General features: G+C 37.1%; 1 protein-coding gene across 4 annotated transcripts in view; it reads right to left on the minus strand.

Annotated features, from left to right (window-relative positions):
- Nucleotides 1-18,436, minus strand: part of LOC100485159 — a 64,254-nt gene that overhangs the window by 17,510 nt on the left and 28,308 nt on the right. For 3 of the 4 annotated variants that reach the window (XM_012955626.3, XM_012955625.3, XM_012955624.3), the window contains exons 12-20: nucleotides 17,577-17,683; nucleotides 16,978-17,083; nucleotides 16,028-16,127; nucleotides 8,278-8,317; nucleotides 7,967-8,018; nucleotides 7,781-7,889; nucleotides 7,080-7,163; nucleotides 6,315-6,438; nucleotides 5,647-5,737 (exon numbers count right to left, since the gene is read on the minus strand). In XM_012955626.3, coding sequence (XP_012811080.2) covers nucleotides 5,647-5,737; nucleotides 6,315-6,438; nucleotides 7,080-7,163; nucleotides 7,781-7,889; nucleotides 7,967-8,018; nucleotides 8,278-8,317; nucleotides 16,028-16,127; nucleotides 16,978-17,083; nucleotides 17,577-17,683 — 813 coding nt within the window. Of the gene's footprint in view, nucleotides 1-589; nucleotides 4,783-5,646; nucleotides 5,738-6,314; nucleotides 6,439-7,079; nucleotides 7,164-7,780; nucleotides 7,890-7,966; nucleotides 8,019-8,277; nucleotides 8,318-16,027; nucleotides 16,128-16,977; nucleotides 17,084-17,576; nucleotides 17,684-18,436 lie in introns of those variants that run through there. The other variant, XM_002933488.5, reaches the window with a different exon arrangement.

Raw genomic sequence — 18,436 nt, forward strand, 5'->3', positions numbered from 1 at the left:
ATATTGACTCAATTTCCACTCCAATCATTTTACATTTCTTTTAACATACATATACCCTTTTCTTTTAACAAGAAATGGAAAATTCACTGGGATGCCAGCATGTAAGACATAAGTTAAAACAATAGTTTACTTTTTACCCAGACCAGCACCAGTGTTTATGCAGTATAGGAATGTTGTAAATTATACTGCTACTACTACTGGTGCAAGGGATACACAGGACATACTAAAGGGACCGAAATCAAAATGGGCCAGTAAGCTGCTAACGTCGTCTTGAGTGGTCACTTTGGTAGTTATGTATAGCCAGCTTAATATTGTACTTTCAGAAGCAGTGCCAACTTTGAAAAAAAAAAAAAAATAAATAAAAAAAACTGCCATTGGAGAACTGTCCATGTGTGAACAACATTTCAGACAAAAAACACGAACCAGACATCTAGGTAACAGGAGCACCACCATAAAGAAAGATTTCGTTTTTAAGCCTTTGAGTTTTTTTATCTGATTCCTCAGACTGAAAGGAAACCATAATAGTCTGCCTCTCTGATCATAGGAACCAATTCCCCACCACAATTTATTAAACCAAACACACAAATGGAAACAATTATATGCTTTATTAAAATGTAAATGTCTATATTATTTTGATTTAATATTAACATTTTGTATTATAAAATTGCTACATACTGTTAATTGAAATACAATGCTACAGTATGTTTACCCTGTAACCAAATGTAAAAATGACATGAATACATTCATAAAATGTACATTAACCATCAACAGTGCTAGAACTTCTGACATGAGTTAAGAGACATGAACATATATACAGGTATGGGATCTGTTATGCAGAATGCTCAGGACCTAGGGGCCTTCCGGATAAGGGATCTTTCCGTAGTTTGTATTTCCATGCTTTAAATTTACTACAAAATCATTTAAACATTAAATATACCCAATAGGATTGGTTTCCATCCAATAAGGATTAATTATATCTTAGTTTGGATCAAGTACAATGTACTGTTTTAATATTACAGAGAAAAAGGAAATCATTTCTAAAAATTAGAATTATTTGTTTAAAATGGAGTCTATGGGAGATGGCCTTTCTGTAATTTGGAACTTTCTGGATAATGGGTTTCCGGATAACGGATCCTATACCTGTACTTTATGTTTGAATGGAAGTAAACCTACCAACATTAGCAAACCCTAAGCAGCTAGAGATATTATCAACTAGTATTATGCCTTAGGGTACCCACTGAACTGATTCCTAAAAAAATACTGTTAGGGTTGTGTACCTTAATCGGTAAAACAAAGACACAAGTGCCGCTCATCTATGTCTTAAGGCGATTGGGCTACAGTTTTCCTCACAGTCTGGAAAATGTATTATCAAAGTAGCATATTTGTAAAAGTTTCTTTGCCTTGTCAATGTGCCATGTCATCAGAATTAATTCAACTGCTTTTAGCAGGCAAATACAATTTTCTACTATGGGGTATTAGAATGCAGAATAGATCTGTAAAAAGCTGAGTGATTCATAAAGTCCCTGAAAAAAAGAGCATTGCATTCATTTTAAACTAGGGACATACGCTCCTATTATTTAATGTGAACAAATCATTTTCATTATTGCTTTTTACTAGCTGCGACAATTATTATGCTCAGATATTCTGCAGTAGTAAATGTGTCCCTTGAAGACTGATTTTTTAAAAGTCATTATCAGCTGTCCAAAATTTCAAATCATTTACAAAATATTATCCAATTTATTTAAAAAGTGTAATTACAAAAAGAGAAGTACAGTGGAAGTAGAACTTTTTTTGTGAAAATTTGCACAAAAATCTTGATTTTGGATACAAATGTTTAGATATATGGGAAAACCACAAGAGATGCTCCAGTGGGGATTTTGATAAGAGAGTTTTTCCCCCACAGCTGTGTGATTTTTGATAAATGAGTTTGCTACTTAATATGCTTAGTAAAGAGAAGAAAATTAAGTTTGATTTTTTAGGTTTGTTTTGCTTGTATTAAACTACTTGGTAAACATATCCATAATACGAAAGGCCTAATTGCACTTGATAAATCTGTATAGATTAAACTTCAGTACATAAAAACCTTTGCTTTAGCTACACAAAAAGGTCAATCTAAGCCATCAATATATGATAAAAAAAAAACCTTTTGTATATATGCAAAATCATAAAAATTCTAAAATTGGCAAATAAAAATATAATAGCACTTTCCTTATACTGTATACCTTGTATGTCCCATTATACAGGCCTTCATTATATATATTTCAAATTAAATGTAAATTATATTACTCAAAATATAATTACAATTTTTTGGGGAATTGGCACTGGCACAGAAAACATGGAGGTAAAAAAAATGTAACAGAAGCCTGCATGGTCTCAGCTTCTGGCAAGTCCTACCCCTTCTCTTTCCCATTATCTTTTATTAAGTGACATGAGAAGGTGCTGCCTTTTACATTTACATTAGAGCCGGTGGGATGGCACTGCGGGGAGATTAGTCGCCCGCGACAACGAAGATTTGTGGGGTGGCTAATCTCCCCGCGTATCACTGCCCTTAATAAGTGACATCAGAAGGTGCTGCCTGGGTCAAAAACATGGCTGAAAGGAACAGGGTGAAGCACAAGGACAAAGAGAGGGTCAAAGAGGGACAGAGACAAGGGAAAGTGTTTAAATAGTCATACTGCTCCTATTTCATGTCACATATTAATATAAGTAGGGTTTTTACTTAAAATGATTCCTGTATCTCGTGATATCTTGCTACAATTTTAAACACAACCTAACCCGTGAGTTTCTATTTTCAGTTGTGAAGTAGCCTTTTCAGTAAAACAAACTGCACTTATTGACACTGTACCAAAGAATTTGTAAACTGTCACAGGAAAAAATGGAAAACTTCATTAGTAAATACTGTTATTAAATACCAAAAGTCACCAGCAATCAGTCTACAATTCAAATGCCTTTAAATAATATAGGCTTTCGTAAATGTTTCACCAACTGTCATATACTTATAGCATGGAACAATAAAATGCAAACACAGCTAAAGCTAAGAAGGCAAAAGCAATCATACTACTGTTAACTATAAGCAATGCTAGATGGAAATTGTCTGACTAAATGGAGTGTGGGATTAGGTATTGCGGATATTGGGGCACTGGTGATAAGCCAACTAACAATACTGAACCTACTCAGGAACCTACTCTCTGGTCTTCTTTGGAAATTACATTTGGGGTGGCAAACAAGTGCATACTCAGCATTTCTAGTTGTAATTGACATCTTTCATTTTCATACACAACAAAACCCTGACAAACTCAGTCCAGCAGACATTATAAGAACTAGCTGAACAAGCTTTGGATAACATATGGCTTAGTATTGTGGGCCCTTTTTACATGTTTCCTAATTTATTGGGTTTTATTCAAAGTAGCCATTGTCTTTATAAAGCCATCTTATCTGGCTTTCCCAGTCCTCACTAGCATCAACTTATGGACTTTTCAAGTTCGTGAATTGGAGAGAGTTTTTTTCTGACTCAAATAAACTTGCACATTAAAACTCTAACTCTAATGTTTGCTTATTTATTAATATGGGAAACTCATTCCAATAAAAAACCTTGAATACTTCAAATTTCCCAAACTCGAAAAACTCAAATTGAAAATATGGCTTGATTTTGCCAAGGACAACTCCCATTGACTTCTACATAAACTTGCAAGCTTTTAGAAGCTGACATTTTACATTTGAATTCTTAGGTTTTTTGCACTTGATAAATATTGAACATTCATGTTTTTGGACCATATAGGAAAATTTTGGAAGTTTTAGCGCAAAAATACCCTCAAATTTAGAAAGAAATTCGAACCCGAACATTGATATATTGCCCCTTCAACTTAAGCAGAAGGTGCCATTTTTGGAGTTTACCCAACTGGGCAGGTAAGTAGTGATTATTAGACATGATTTATAAATTAAAAATGAGGTTATTTGTGTTCTGATGATACTACAGTACATACTACAGTACAAAAGGATTTGCCATTGGCCACATTTAGAAACTAAAAGAAGTTTGTCTAAAAGGAAATATTTAACATGTTTCTATGTCTAAAAGAGGATAAGTGTTAAGGCCTGTATGTATACTTTTGTAAGTGCTGATGAGAATAAGTGTTCTATCAATGCTAAATCAGTTCTGCCCATGATCAGCAATATATGCTAGCAATAAGTACCCCAATAATAATGGAGCTTCCCCTTCATTATCGCTTTGTGTTTCTTAGACTTATGTTGCACATGACATTTTTCTGTTGAATTAATAAAAACGCTAAAGCAAATATCTGCCAGGAGCAATTTGCTTTTCCCAAAGTTCACTGCAATCAGCCACAACAGGGATTTCTGGCAGTAGTACTGGTAGCTAGGCAGTATGCTGTGTTTGCATAGACAGTGGCAGAGAAATACCATGTGTGACATCAGGCTTAATAGATTCATTATGGATGTAAACAAAATTGCATCTTTTAAACAAAAGACATGGGAATCAGCAAACGCTGTGCCATGCATGAACCTATTATAAAATCAGAAGAAGAACACATTGGAACACTTACAGTATATCCAACATGATTGGTTAGAGATTTACACTAAGGCTTTATGACCACAAAGGACGGCATTCTTCAGTTTCTTGATCACCACCAAAGACCCCCAAAAGCTTTATTGAGACTTCAGTAAACTATTTAGATCATTCTTCATGGCTGTTTAATCAATTAAGGACTTTAAATCAGGGATGCCTTTAATTTCCAGATCTAGTAACATTTGTCCAAATGCTTTTCCCTGGAGAAACAATATAACATTTAAACAAAAATAACAGGATGCATTATAAATGTTTGTTTCCTTTTACAGGGCTTGTTATTAACCTATGGGTAATGTAATACAGGTTTTGTTGCATGCAGTCTAGTGGCCCATAGCAAGTAATAAGGTGTTTGCTTTTTTAACAAGTGACCAATAAATGCCACCTTCTGCTGTTGCTAATTCAATATCCCAGTTGTCAATCCCAGTTGTTTTCTATGTTTTTCTGAGAGGACCAGATTAGGTCAGTGAATTACCTTTATGGCTGTGACAGATGTGGTGGGATTTCATACAGAGTGCAGCGAATTGCCAAAATCGCTGAACTTGCCTTGAGAGGAAACATTGGTGATTTCGGCGATTTACATTCTAGCCGGTGGGATGGCATATCGGGGAGATGAGTGCCTGTGACAAGGAAGATCTGTCGCGCGGCGACTAATCTCCCTGTCTGTCACGGCCCTTATCGTCCAATAAGTGGTTTAGAATAATCAAGCTAATTTGAATTACTATTTTCTTTTTTTTTCAGAAAGAAATTTGTATTAAAGGTAACCATTAAGATCTGTCCTAAACAGTAAGTAGATCCATATGTGAAGAATCCCAGAGAGAGGGTGTATAAAATAAGCTGCAGGAAGACCCAAGTAAAAATATAATTTTACTTCCACTCCAGTTGCATCAGCACCCTTACACATGTGGAGGGAAACCCATGAAGGCAGGGTGAACATACAAACTCTACCAGTGGAAAGTAACATTGCAGCCCTTTGTCATCATAAAAATGAACACAAGGAAATTTATCTGGGGTATATTTCCCTTTTAACTAAAAGAAGTACAGAATGCAGTAAAAGGCATAAATACCTGTGGATCACTTCTCAATGAAGCAATTCCTCCTCCACCCAAAGAGTACTTCAGTACAAAGTTCAATGCATATATTCCTGGCAACTCATATCTGTAAAGAATAAAATTAAAAACCAGACAAATTACCACATTCAAAACAAGTATATCTAAAGTCACTTTTGTGCACATTCTGCCAAAAGTAGCATAATGCAAAAAAAACAAAAAAAAACAAAATATAAATACACGGTTGGTAGCTATTACAGCACAGAGAGCTAGCCAAATGCTTGCAAAACAAAACTACAGGCAAACAAAAGGCACTACTGGGAGCGAAGCAGACAGAAAAGACAGTGATCTCATACAGTAGCCAATAGCATCAATGACCAATTGGGTATTTAACCTGCCTAACCAAAATCCCTTCTATTGCTAATAAATTTTAGCATGGCAATATAGCCCTGTTAGGCCAATATGTATATCAAAATGCAGGCATTTAGTTTGTAAATAATGAAGAGAACCAACAATATTGGCCAATTTGTAGTTGCAATTTTAACTTGGAATATTAAATGAATGCTGCTGGTTAGTGTTTTCTTTTTTAACTATATTATAAAGTAAATGCTGGACTCAAAACAAGTGTGTCGAAATTGCATTTGCTTAACAAGCTGGTGTAGTATAGAAAGAATGACATTACATACCTAGTTACCAAGGCTTCACCACTGTGTTCTTTAGGCAATAAGTGTTCAAAGTATTCCTGAATGACTTGTGAAGAAAGTGCCCTTTTTAAATAAGGGTAGTAAAGTGGATGGCGAGCTATAACACCTACAATTGAAAAAACAACTGATGCATGAACTAAGTCTTCACAGCACACCAGAAGTCTTCTAAACTCAAACTACTATTAGTCAGTGTACAGCATAAGCCATTAAGCTTTAAATCTAATTTCCACCCCCTCATGTCTGACAGCCCTGTAATATACATAAATTTCCAATTTTCCAATCTCTAAAATATGGCAGTGTTATTTTCCCATATTGTCCTATTTACATGAATTATTTTTCATTGTGGCTGGTTGGTTTTTCTCTAACGTTAATAAGCTAAGCCACTACAAATCCATGTTGAAGCAAATATATCCCATACCTGTACTGCCTTTTGACTGTGGGCAGAAAAAAGCAACTGTGTTCAGTAAGCACTGCAAAGCAAGGCATTAGCTTGTCAGTGCTCAAACGGAGCGGATTTTGGCCCAGAAATGCACATGTGCATTTCAGACCTGAAACCTGCCCAGTGTGAAATCTGCCCAGTGTGACTACAAACATGGGGCAGATCAGAACAGATTGGCATTTAGGGGGATGCAAGATAACACATTTCTATGGAATATTTTTGCATCCAACTTTTATTGCATGCCAAAATTGTTCAGGCTGTAAATGCCAAAACAAAAACACTTTAAACTGGTAGTAGGTATGTACTACCTATGTTAGCGTTATTTCCCTTGTCTCCACTTCTTGTAAAAGCCAGTTCAGCTAAGCGATAGGTATAAGGACCACTTGGAAGGTCTGAAAAGAAAAAGACAGTACGTTCTTGGAAAAACTGCAAAACAATTTATTTTGGGAAGAGATCAGTAGTCACAACTCTAATCCTTCTCTACAAGAATGTTTCATATGACTAAACCCGAGCAATGTCCCTTGATGGTCTAAGCGCAGGCCTTCTATTAACTTTTAAAGCTAAAGTACCAGCACCACTTCAGGGCTGGCACATACCTTTCCTCAAAATGTTATTTCCAAGTACTGGCAAAAAAATAACTAGAGGTATAACACAAAATGGCCTTTTTCAAGCATGAAAGCACCACTTTTTTTTTTTTTTTTTTTTTTATAATTCCTTGTGATAATGGGGTGCCCTTCTCAACACAAGCGGCAAAAACCAGAAAGCTCCAAAATTTGGCAATGCAATTCCCATGGTGTCCTATTCAAACTAGACATTTTTTAATTATTAGATAGGATCCCTGTACTTGATTATAACTTTATTAGCATCATATTTAAATAAGTAGCATCAAGGTGGGGTGCAGAAGAACCCTAACCCCGGAGACACAGGGTCCAAAGCATTTCAGATAATAAATCCTGTACAAATATACCTCAATCAGTTTAGAGTGGGATACAGATTTATATTCCAGTACCTTTTGGAACTTCTGCTGCAGCTGGCGTAGAATCAAAACTTTCATCTGTAGTAAATGTATAATCATCAACAAACCTTTCTATGTGTTTTTCATTCATGAAGATATCAATCTGGAATACAGAAGTTTTTAAAATTAAAGGATATGAACAAGGAATCACCACTTGTAGCTGTTCCCAAAACTTCTTACCTTAACATTTTTCTTTGGGTAAAGGAAAAAAAATGGTTTCAGCACCGGAGATCTACAAAAGAAGAACTGCATTAAGAATAACTGTGAGCTTTAGATTACATGCAGTACCTAACTGAGACACTGAAAGCATGTGAAGTGCTTCATTCGTGAAAATAGATGGGTGTATAAACGTACATCAAAAAGCAAATGCTGGGAAGTCGGACGGACATTTATATCAATACTCCATAATTCATTGTGCTGCAGCTTGATTACTCCTGCATATAGAAGTGTTTTATTTGTGGTTTTTATTAATGCACTGATACAAGACTTACACTTTAGGTCGGCCTCCAACAATTCCAGTGAGACCCGGTGCTTCAAAAAGATAAAGAAATGAAAACATGAATGAAGGTGTTATTTTGCATTCCCCTAGGCACTCAAACGTCAAGAAATTAAAAGGAATCTATTGTGAAAATGTAATATAAGCTTCATCTTACTGAAATAAGAAACGTTCTAAATATAATCAATGTAAAATGTTGTACTGTTTCTGAAAAAACCAAGTACTCCTCACGTTCTCTCTTTATTTTCTCTTTCTGCAGGAGGTGGAGTCAGGTTTTGATTGACAGTTAGGTCTAATACACATTTTGTCTAGAAGATGTATTAGAGTTCACTCTTTTTTAACAACTGTCACAAATCATGCATGTAAATAAACAGGATTTCTGCAAAAGCCAGTCAGTTATTTTGTTTGATTTTTTTTGTGCTGGAGTTGATTAATTATCAGCTAGAAAAGAAAGCACACCCTAAAAGATGTATTGGATCTACCGGTCAATCAAAATTTGACTCTGAATAAAGAGAAAACAAAGAGTGACAAGTAGCAGAGATGGAGATGGTAAAGAGTAACTTGATTATTTCAGAAACGGGACAGATTTTTTAATTGTTTATATTTATATATTAAAGTTTTGTTTTTTACTTCCATGAGATAAAGCTTATTTATATTTAAATGCTTCTGATAGTTCCCCCTTAAGAATATTTTGCAAAGACAAACGTGAATAGCAATCTAGTGTCTTTTATGAAGTTAAGTAAGCCTCATTACCTATGACCTGGACACAAATGTTTCACAATTGTGCTCCTTTCTGCTCATTCTGTAAGCATTTTCATCTGGGACATACCTGCATTCTGCAAGTTTTACCGGATTCAAACTTTGGCCCAAGGTACAGAGCACAGTGCCAGCGAATGCAAAGCAGCCCCTCCTTTTCCCCATGCTCCCAAAGGCAGTGCTTCCTAATTTGTGTGTTTGTGTGGGTAGGGGTCAGGAGAGGGTTCACCTGCTTGCCTCTTCCTGACAACACCCCTCATGAATACAGTATTCCAAACACAGGCAGCACTGTATGCATGAGAACAGAACAGGTCTTTGTATTTCATTTTAAGTGCAGCTGCCAGTAGCAACCAATTTCTGTTTTTCACCAGTCTATTACAATATACAAAATGAAACAAAAGGCCAAACTGCCACACTTTTAAAAAACTAAGCACTTATGTTCATATATAAGGCCCCAAATAAAGGTTGTTTACAAATAATTACTTTTTTGCTAAAAAAAAGGGAAGGTGAAATATTGAAAGAGCAGGTTTAAATGGTCCCCATTTTTTATGCCCACTGGTATGCACTCAAAAATGAAATGGTGGTGGGTAAACCTTGTACTTGCCATGTAAATAAGAAAATGTGGGTGACCTAGGTATGTAATGTACCATATAAGATGTAAGCACAATGCACATCTAGAGCCCTCTACATTAATTCAGGGCTCTGCTATGTGATGCATTCTCTGCTGGAGGTTCCAGAGAGTACACTTATGTATGTGTGCTAAATCTATGGCACTCTAAGGGCTCTGGCACATGGGGAGATTAGTCGTCCGCGGCAAATCTCCCTGTTCGTGGGCGACTGATCTCCCCGAAATGCCATCCCACCGGCGAAAATGTAAATCACCGGTGGGATGCCATAAGCAGTGGCACGGAAATAGCGGTAGTTGCCTTGAGAGGAAACCTCCGCGATTTCACTGAAATCGCGCCAGTGCATATGCCATCCCACCGGCGATTTACATTTTCGCCACTTGGGATGGCATTTCGGGGAGATTAGTCGCCCACAAACAGGTAGATTTATCGCGGGCGACTAATCTCCCCATGTGCCAGAGCCCTAAAGAAGACAATTTTTGTGCCTTCATAAAATAGTTTTATCATTTTTATATTCTAAAACATTTACTGGTTTAGATAACTTACTTGTTCTCCCCTCCTCTTAAGTCACTTAGTTTGTTGTTAGCACTTTGTTGCTGTAGCGCAGTGATCCCCAACCAGTGGCTCAGGAGCAACATGTTGCTCTCCAACCCCTTGGATGTTGCCCCCAAACCAGGTAGATATTTTTGAATTCCTGACTTGGTGGCAAGTTTTGGTTGAATAAAAACAAGATTTACTACCAAATAAAGCCTCCTGTAAGCTGATAGTGTGCATAGAGGCTCCCTAATAGCCAATCGTAGCCCTAATTTGGCACCTCCATGAACTTTTATGATGCTTGTGTTGCTCTCAAAGTCTTTTTACATTTGACTGTGGCTCACAGCTAAGAAAGGTTGGGGACCCCTGCTGTAGCGCTAAACCATGGGAGTCAAAACACCCAAAACCACTTACCATAGCCAACCATGAAAACATTCTGTCTATGGCAAAAACTGGAGGAGACAGGTAGACACAGCCACAAAATGTTTGCTTTAAGGTTTATGAAAGTTGTCTGCCTATCGTCACCTGTATCTTTCACAATCGTTTCCCCTGCTTGGTCCTTGCTAGAAAACCATGGCTATCAAAATTCTGTTAACTAGAAGTTTAAAAAAAAATTTCCAAACAAAACTGCAGTGCAATGTAAGTGACAGACTTGTTATTATAAATAAATCCCACTCAATAAAAAGAGGCTAGAAAGATGACTACAGGTTTTAAGGCATATACAAATGTGTATGCATTTCCCATAACAAATGGTTTTTGATATTATTTGTTATTGCTATGATGAAATGCACTGCGGATGCACTGACTGATATGCATATGATCATTAGCTCTGTGTCTGTTTTTATTTGGTATAAATAAATTGATCAGCAATATATTTATGTTCTTGTCATGCGTATGTGTTTCATGAGGAGGTTATGTCTGTGGTTAAGTGTTAAAAAGACCTCTCTTGTATGTCTAAGAAATTCGGAATCCTGGTCAGTACCCACCATTAACAATGTATCTGTAGTGTGGACAACAGCCATCTAAATAAATACACAGGGGAGATATGGTCACATCATTGTGTGCATGTAATACCTTTGAGTAGTGGGTTATATAGTAAATGTTGTACCCCCTGTTGTAAAATACAGGGATATAAGTTGCCTTGGAGTTCCTTGACCTGTAGAAAAGGACTCAGTTTTAAACCTTGTGCTTTTATATGGTCATGGAACCTCGGTGGCCCAAAATATCCTTATATTTTACAGGTATGGGACCCATTATCCAGAATGCTCGGGACCTGGGGTTTTCCGGATAAGGGATCTTTCCGTAATTCGGATAAATTATATCTTAGTTGGGATCAAGTACAAGCAACCATTTTTAAAAAATGTGAATTATTTGATTAAAATGGAGTCTATGGGAGATGGCCTTTCCGTAATTCGGAACTTTCTGGATAATGGGTTTCCGGATAAGGGGTCCGATACCTGTACAATAGGGGGTACTTTATTTACTATATAAATCAATACTAAAATGTATCACTGTAGGCAAGATTCTTTGCTTTCCACTGTGTGCTTTCCCTTTGTTTAAGAAGTCAAATCCCACAACTCCAATCTATTTCATATTTGCGGGTATTGTGATAGAATCAACATATCAAATTAATTAAATCAAAACGGAAAATGTATAGATTGGTATTTACCATTGCCTTCCTAAGTTTGAATCCACTGGGCCTATATCTTGTGTTAAGTATTTTTTTCCAGTGCATTTGAATCATTTTGATCTCTGTTTATCAATCACAGTGAGTTGTGCTTGGGAGAGTGTATGTTACCAATAGTTTTAGAGGTCATGTTAGTTTGTGCAGCCCTGTCTTTATATATAACATAATATCAGTATTTCTCAGCATCATTTGATTTTGCACCAACATATATCATTATAATGGGATACAAGAAGAACAAATAATTATGGGAAAGGTCAGGGACAAAAGGAAGTTTACAGAAGTTGGTTTCTGCTTTTTGCATTAATGTTTCTTTATGGAGCACATTTCTAGGGTCAGGGAGTCAGATTGCGTCTTTATCTTGCTCTGGCACTGACATAACATGGAAAGGCTTAGTCCACTTATCTAGTGGAACCATCCATACAGTTAAATGTAGGTCTTGTTTTGCAGTGTATCTTGCAATGTACTCGTTATCAATCATAATATTAGGCATGTAATATAAATACAGAAGCGCTTTGAAATCTCAAGATACACAAGCCAGCTGCTATTGCCGTGTCAAACGGAGGGCAGTGTAGTGTGAATCTCAGGTCAGTGTCTCTGCATCCAGCACAATGGCATAGCATTTTTGCATCTGAAATAATATCCACATATTCTATAGTAAAAAACACCAATTTACATTAAAGGTAGTAAAAATGTACAAAAACTAACACTCTGCTGAAATGTTATTAGATTAAAAAAATCAATTCTTGTCGACAATATAAGAAGCTTTGTCAACTTCTGATACCATTCAAAGCAAATTAAAGGAGAACTAATCCTTGAAACAAAGATAATGGCTTATTATATGGCATGTTATATATTGAACTTACTGCCCTGCTTCACCATTCATCTGCTCTGTAATGGCAATTATCCAGGCCTTTAAGCTTGTGCATAGGAGCTCCCCATCTTGTGTCAGTGACACTCACATGCTCAGTGTGCTATGTGCAGCTGTAGAAAAACTAAGCTTTGGGGCAGCCACAATATATTATGATATTTATATTCAATATATACAGCATACTGTAAGACAGTCGCTAGGCTTAGTAAGTGACAGCAGCACAGAGCATGTGCAGTGAATCTGCAGAAAAGGAAATGGGGAGCTACTGGGGGGGGGGGGGGAGGGTAAAGAGCTGTAACTTATTTGGAGGCACAGCTTTTCACTTCACAAGGACTGTGGTTAGGCTGGCACAGCACCCCATAAAATAATGTGCAGGAGTTCTAGCTTCTTTGTTAAGTTTTAGTGCTCTTTTTAGTAAGCTACGAAACAGCATGTTACAGAACGATTTCAGTGACGGACCTATACTCACTATAAACAGTTCAACCTACAAAGGTACCTGTTCTTACCCACCACAACCCAACTTGCTCCTCACAAAAGACTTAGCGAGGAGCCAACAAATGTAATGGACATGTCAACCTGAAAAATTATTTTTTGCCTAATAAAAGAAAACATACGTTATATTACAAATTTTATGTATAATTGCTATTAAAAGCAGTGTCTGTCCCTTGCTATTCTCGGACTGGTGGCTCTGACTTTTGAAACAATGTAACACGAGCCAGCAGATTGACAGATCAGTCTGACTAGAGGAGACTGGCTTTTGCAAAATTGTTTAAAAAGTCATAACCAGGAGTTAAGCAACTGCTGCTTTAAATAGCAATTGTATGAACAAATACTTTTTAAAGCACTAAATCATTTTAGTAAATTCAGATTGGAAAGTTGCTTAGAATTATGTTTTCTTTTATTAGGGAAAACATTTTTTGGGTTGATATGCCCTTTAAGAGCAGAATTCTCTTGCAGACCCAAACTGTACTTGGAAGCAACTGGACCAGTACCTTTACTTTCAATGAGTCTTCTGAATAAAATAACTGAGGTCTTGAATATAACAATGAAATATAACTTATATTATTAATATAACACAGATTAACATTAGAGCAGGAATTCCCAACATTTTATACCTGTGAGCCACATTCAAATGGAAAATGTTTTGGAGAGCAACACAAACATGAAAAAAGTTCCTGGGGGTGCCAATGAGAGCTATAATTGGCTATTTGATAGTCCCTATGTTGACTGGAAGCCTAAAGGAGGCTCTGTTTGACATTACAGTGGGTTTTTATGCAACTAAAACCTGCCTCCTAACCAGAAATTCTAAAATAAGCACCTGCTTTGAGGGCACTGGGAGCAACATCCAAGGGGTTGGAGAGCAACATGTTGCTTACGAGCCACTGGTTGGGGATCACTGCATTAGTTATAAAGAATGCCTTCATCAGAAACATGAATGCAGACCTGGTCACCATGGTCCCTTTGCCAAAATCATTTTAATTTGGAGTGTATGACCACTGAGTGAACTTTCTTGTGTAAATATAGTTTTGAGTATACAAATATATTTGTGTCTGTATCTGTGCAGACCAGCACAATCATATTTCAAAGGTCATGTTCCTAATTAAGTATAAAGCAAAACAATGACTTTATATGCAATGATAAAGAAAAATGAATCACCACAAGATTGTGAAAAAGGAACCACACAAAAAAAATGTTTTAACTCCTTATGGTTTGGTATTTACAGGGTAAACTTTAAGGCTGGTCAGAGTAAGACTTAATGAGCACAAAAGTATAATCAGAAATTCTGAAAAAGCAAGAGAAAAAAAAGGGGGGGGGGGGACATAAAACTTTGGAGTGCAACCAAACAGGGTTAAATACAAGGGGCTTTGCCAACAATTTTGGCACTATGAACTTGTGTTCATAGGGGGGCCCCAGACAAATAACTTGTACTGGGCCCCAAAGTTTCTGATGGTGACCCTGATCACCATACTTGATAAAGTTGTGTCTTTTCTTCTTGAGAAGTTTAAGGTGTTAATCTTTCATTACACACACTGCTTTTGAACTTTTGAAAAACAACTCTATCTTAACTATCAGACCACAAATTTCCACATCACAACTGGGTCACTTATGTTTTTTTTTTTTAAAAAAAAAACAAACTCCAGGTGCACAGACCAGTGTTTTGAACAATTGTTGACACGTGAATCTCAGTTAATGAACTCTGCACATCCTTCAACACATTAAGATCTACTTGTTTGGTGAGGTTTCCAAACAATCTTTGATGATGCAATCGTTTGGCCCCGGGCCAACAACTGGATCAAAATGGGTGACTATGATGGCCTGTTGGGAAAGGACCGCATCAACAGGATAATGTGGCCCTTGTCGGATGGGATTTTTAAATCTGCATGAAAACCGCAGGGACAAGCCCATACACTGCTGATTAGCTGCCAACTTGGTTGGAAGGGGTACAATCAGCATCTTGCATCTCCATGTATTTTGTACTTTTATGGACCCTCACATCCTGATAACTGAACCAACAGTGCTCAAGTGGACATGCAAATCCTGTTTTTGCACCTCTATTGCTAATATAAGCATTTATGCAGTGTTCTTTATTCTTAATTTTAACAGCTCTCCATTAGACTCAGAAGCTATAATACCATATTTTATGCTTCAAAATGTTACTTGCTCAGAAATAAAAATATCACTGTAAACAAAAATTCAAAAAAATTCAAAAAGTTTCAATACTTTGGCAAGTCTTTGTATGTAACATAAGTGTAGTGTATTTGTAGGCTTTGTATGTCACATCTCTGTAGGACTGAAATCAGGATGGAGCAGATAAGCAGGCTGGGGGCCATAAAAATTCCTTGAAGGGCTAAATAAGTTATTATGCATAACTTATTTCCATGCTTTTGTTATTTTATATAACAAGCAAAATCCATATAAATGAGGAACAAGCATTTTACACAAACATGATATTAATAACATACACACACATTATATTATTAAGCAAGATACAAGAGAGATGGGCAGGCTGGTATTTAAATAGAAATTGCCGACTTGAAGTGAAAATGCCAGAAAGAACATGTTCAAAGTGGTTTGACTGAAAGGTATTCCTAATAAAAGTTATGAGCGTGTTCTTTAACCCTAAAAAACAATGACAAAACGTAACAAAGATTGATTTTCTAGCTTTAGCCACAGTAAAAGAATTGATGGAAGTGGTGGAGAATGCATGACAATGAAATGAAAGCTGACAAGATAGCAGAAAAAAAGGATTCAAACAGACAACATGTAATTTTACCCATTCCTGTGCCTGCGGGTGCAATCTCTCTTGCAAAGATTTCTAATGCTTTTTTCTGCTTGTGATGCACAGCAAGCCAAATGACAGCTTCACGAGCAAGCTGAAATGCGTAAAAGGTAATCATTTACACTGCAAGTTAGAGAGCAGAGATATCAGGTGTCAAGCACTAGGAAACAGGGCATGCAAAGAAAAAAATCTGGAAACTTGCCTCTAAAATTTGTAATAACAAAACAAAACAAAAAAGCAAACCTGGTTATGTTGCACTCAGAGTCGGACTGGGGCACCTGAGTCAAGGGCCGTGCCTTTCACAGTGGAACACAGCCATCTTTAATTTTGTTGTAATCCAAAGCTGTGTGCTAGTGGCTGGATTGTGGGCAGGCAGCAGGGCCCAACATAACTGGGGCCCACAGAAATTTTTCCAGGTAGCCCAGTCCACCCCGATAGCATCCTTCCTTCCTTCTTTAAAAAGATGCAAGGTATTACTCTGTAAGTTTCTCTCCTGGTCCTGCGAGGCAGCTATTTCAGACTGAATAGTTAAAATCACTCACCCTCATAAAAGGGTAATGTGATAAAAGGTGTTTGCTATAGGTTTAGCTACTTATAACTGCCAATGGGAAGGTACCATTTACTGGTTATGGGTTATGAGACCATAGCCTTTTATTACAGTAACCCATTAGGATAATGGCACATGGGCTTTTGATACCTGCGCATATTACTTGGAAAACTTCACTGCTATTTTACGCCTAATGGCTGTGGTGACAAAAATGAGTGTATGTTATTTTACCATCTGATGAGTAATGAAATAGCCATTTCTAAATCTGCGGAGTTACTAACAATGCTAGGTTTCTTGTTTTAGAGTGCACTTTAGAGTGCACATTTGAAAATCGGTTGCACCTTAACAGTGCTTTTCATGTAGATTAATGTGTTGTAAGAAATAAGCATTTTCTTACATCTTTTGTTTTAGCGTATGGCCCATATGAATCTTCAGCACCAAGTATCTGTAGATTAACGTCACTGTAATCATCAAAGCCGAGCTTCGAAAATATATCTCGAGTCCTGATAAAATAAAAAGCCAAAAAAAAAAACAACCAGGCGTGTAGAACTGAACTTAAATTACATTCTTCAGACAGACTGACTGACTGTGACCTCTGTGTCATTTCAATATCTAAGAGGGTTCCTTCAGATCCTGATTGGGACAGGTGAAAAGTCTAGATGGCAGAGCACCCCCAGTGATCCTATGGTTGGCTTGAAGGTTTAACACCCACATCTGCCAGATTTCACATAGTACATATGTTGGCCTGGGCCAAGAGAAGATTGATAGAAAAAGCATATATTTACATGCAAACGGTTTACATAAGGTTTAAAGATACATATCTTGAGATATATCTGTCTAACTACAGAAATATAACCACGTAAATTTGGATGTTTCTACCAACTTTCTTTTTTGGATACCAGAGGTATATGATTTAACATGGTCTGTAGGGGAAAGGAAAACAAAATGTATATGCTGTTTAACAAAAACAAACCAAAAAAAAGCTATGCAACATACCTTCTCAGAATACTTTCAGCTGTCCGTCTTCCTTTTTCTGCTGCATTTGGTCCAACCACGGGACATACTGCGGTGGCTCTGAATCCATCAAGATAAGTGGCACACACCTGTTACAGAGCATTTTACTTCAGGCATGGCTCTCAAAGGAAACAAAGGACTTAGGCTGATGCCAGACGTGGCGTAGGCACGTGGCGTCTGCAGGCACATGTAGCCGATATACGCATGAAAACGCGAGATAATGCAAAGTCTCGCATTTTCATGCGTATAGCGGCTACATGTGCCTGCACCCGAGCGTATCTCATTCATTCGGGTGCAGGCACAAGGAGCAGGCGTAGGGCTGTATTTTCGCCAAGCGTTTTTCCGCTTGCCGAAAATATTAGCCCTACGCCACGTCTGGCATCAGCCTTACCCGACTAGTTTTTAGTAATACAAACTTTAGACACTACTTTACCCAAACCTTTAAAAATGAATTTGAGCTATGCTTTGTTTCTGTACTTGATAAATATTGGAATAATAAGTTAAACTCTCCCAGTATTAGCCTCATTTAATATGAAAAAACTTTCTCATGCCCTCCATTTCTTTTAGGATCTTCAGTAGAAGCAATTCAACATTTAAGAGAATGACTTGTGTTAAAACAGTGTCTTTCTGACAATCTACCCATAATGATTCCTACATTATCCAGTTTGTTGTTGAGCTTAAATTGTATGCCCTTGCAAATGCTGTGGGTCTCAGCCTGAGCTTTCTTTTTAGGCAGCAGAAATCGGCCCAAAAATGCCAACATTCGTGTTTTCAGGCTGACCTCTGCTGTGTGTTCCTGCACGCAAGCAAAGTCATATAAGCATAGAGCCATGGTAATTATT

Source organism: Xenopus tropicalis, chromosome 1, assembly GCF_000004195.4.
Source record: "Xenopus tropicalis strain Nigerian chromosome 1, UCB_Xtro_10.0, whole genome shotgun sequence".
NCBI classification, from domain to species: Eukaryota; Metazoa; Chordata; class Amphibia; order Anura; family Pipidae; genus Xenopus; species Xenopus tropicalis.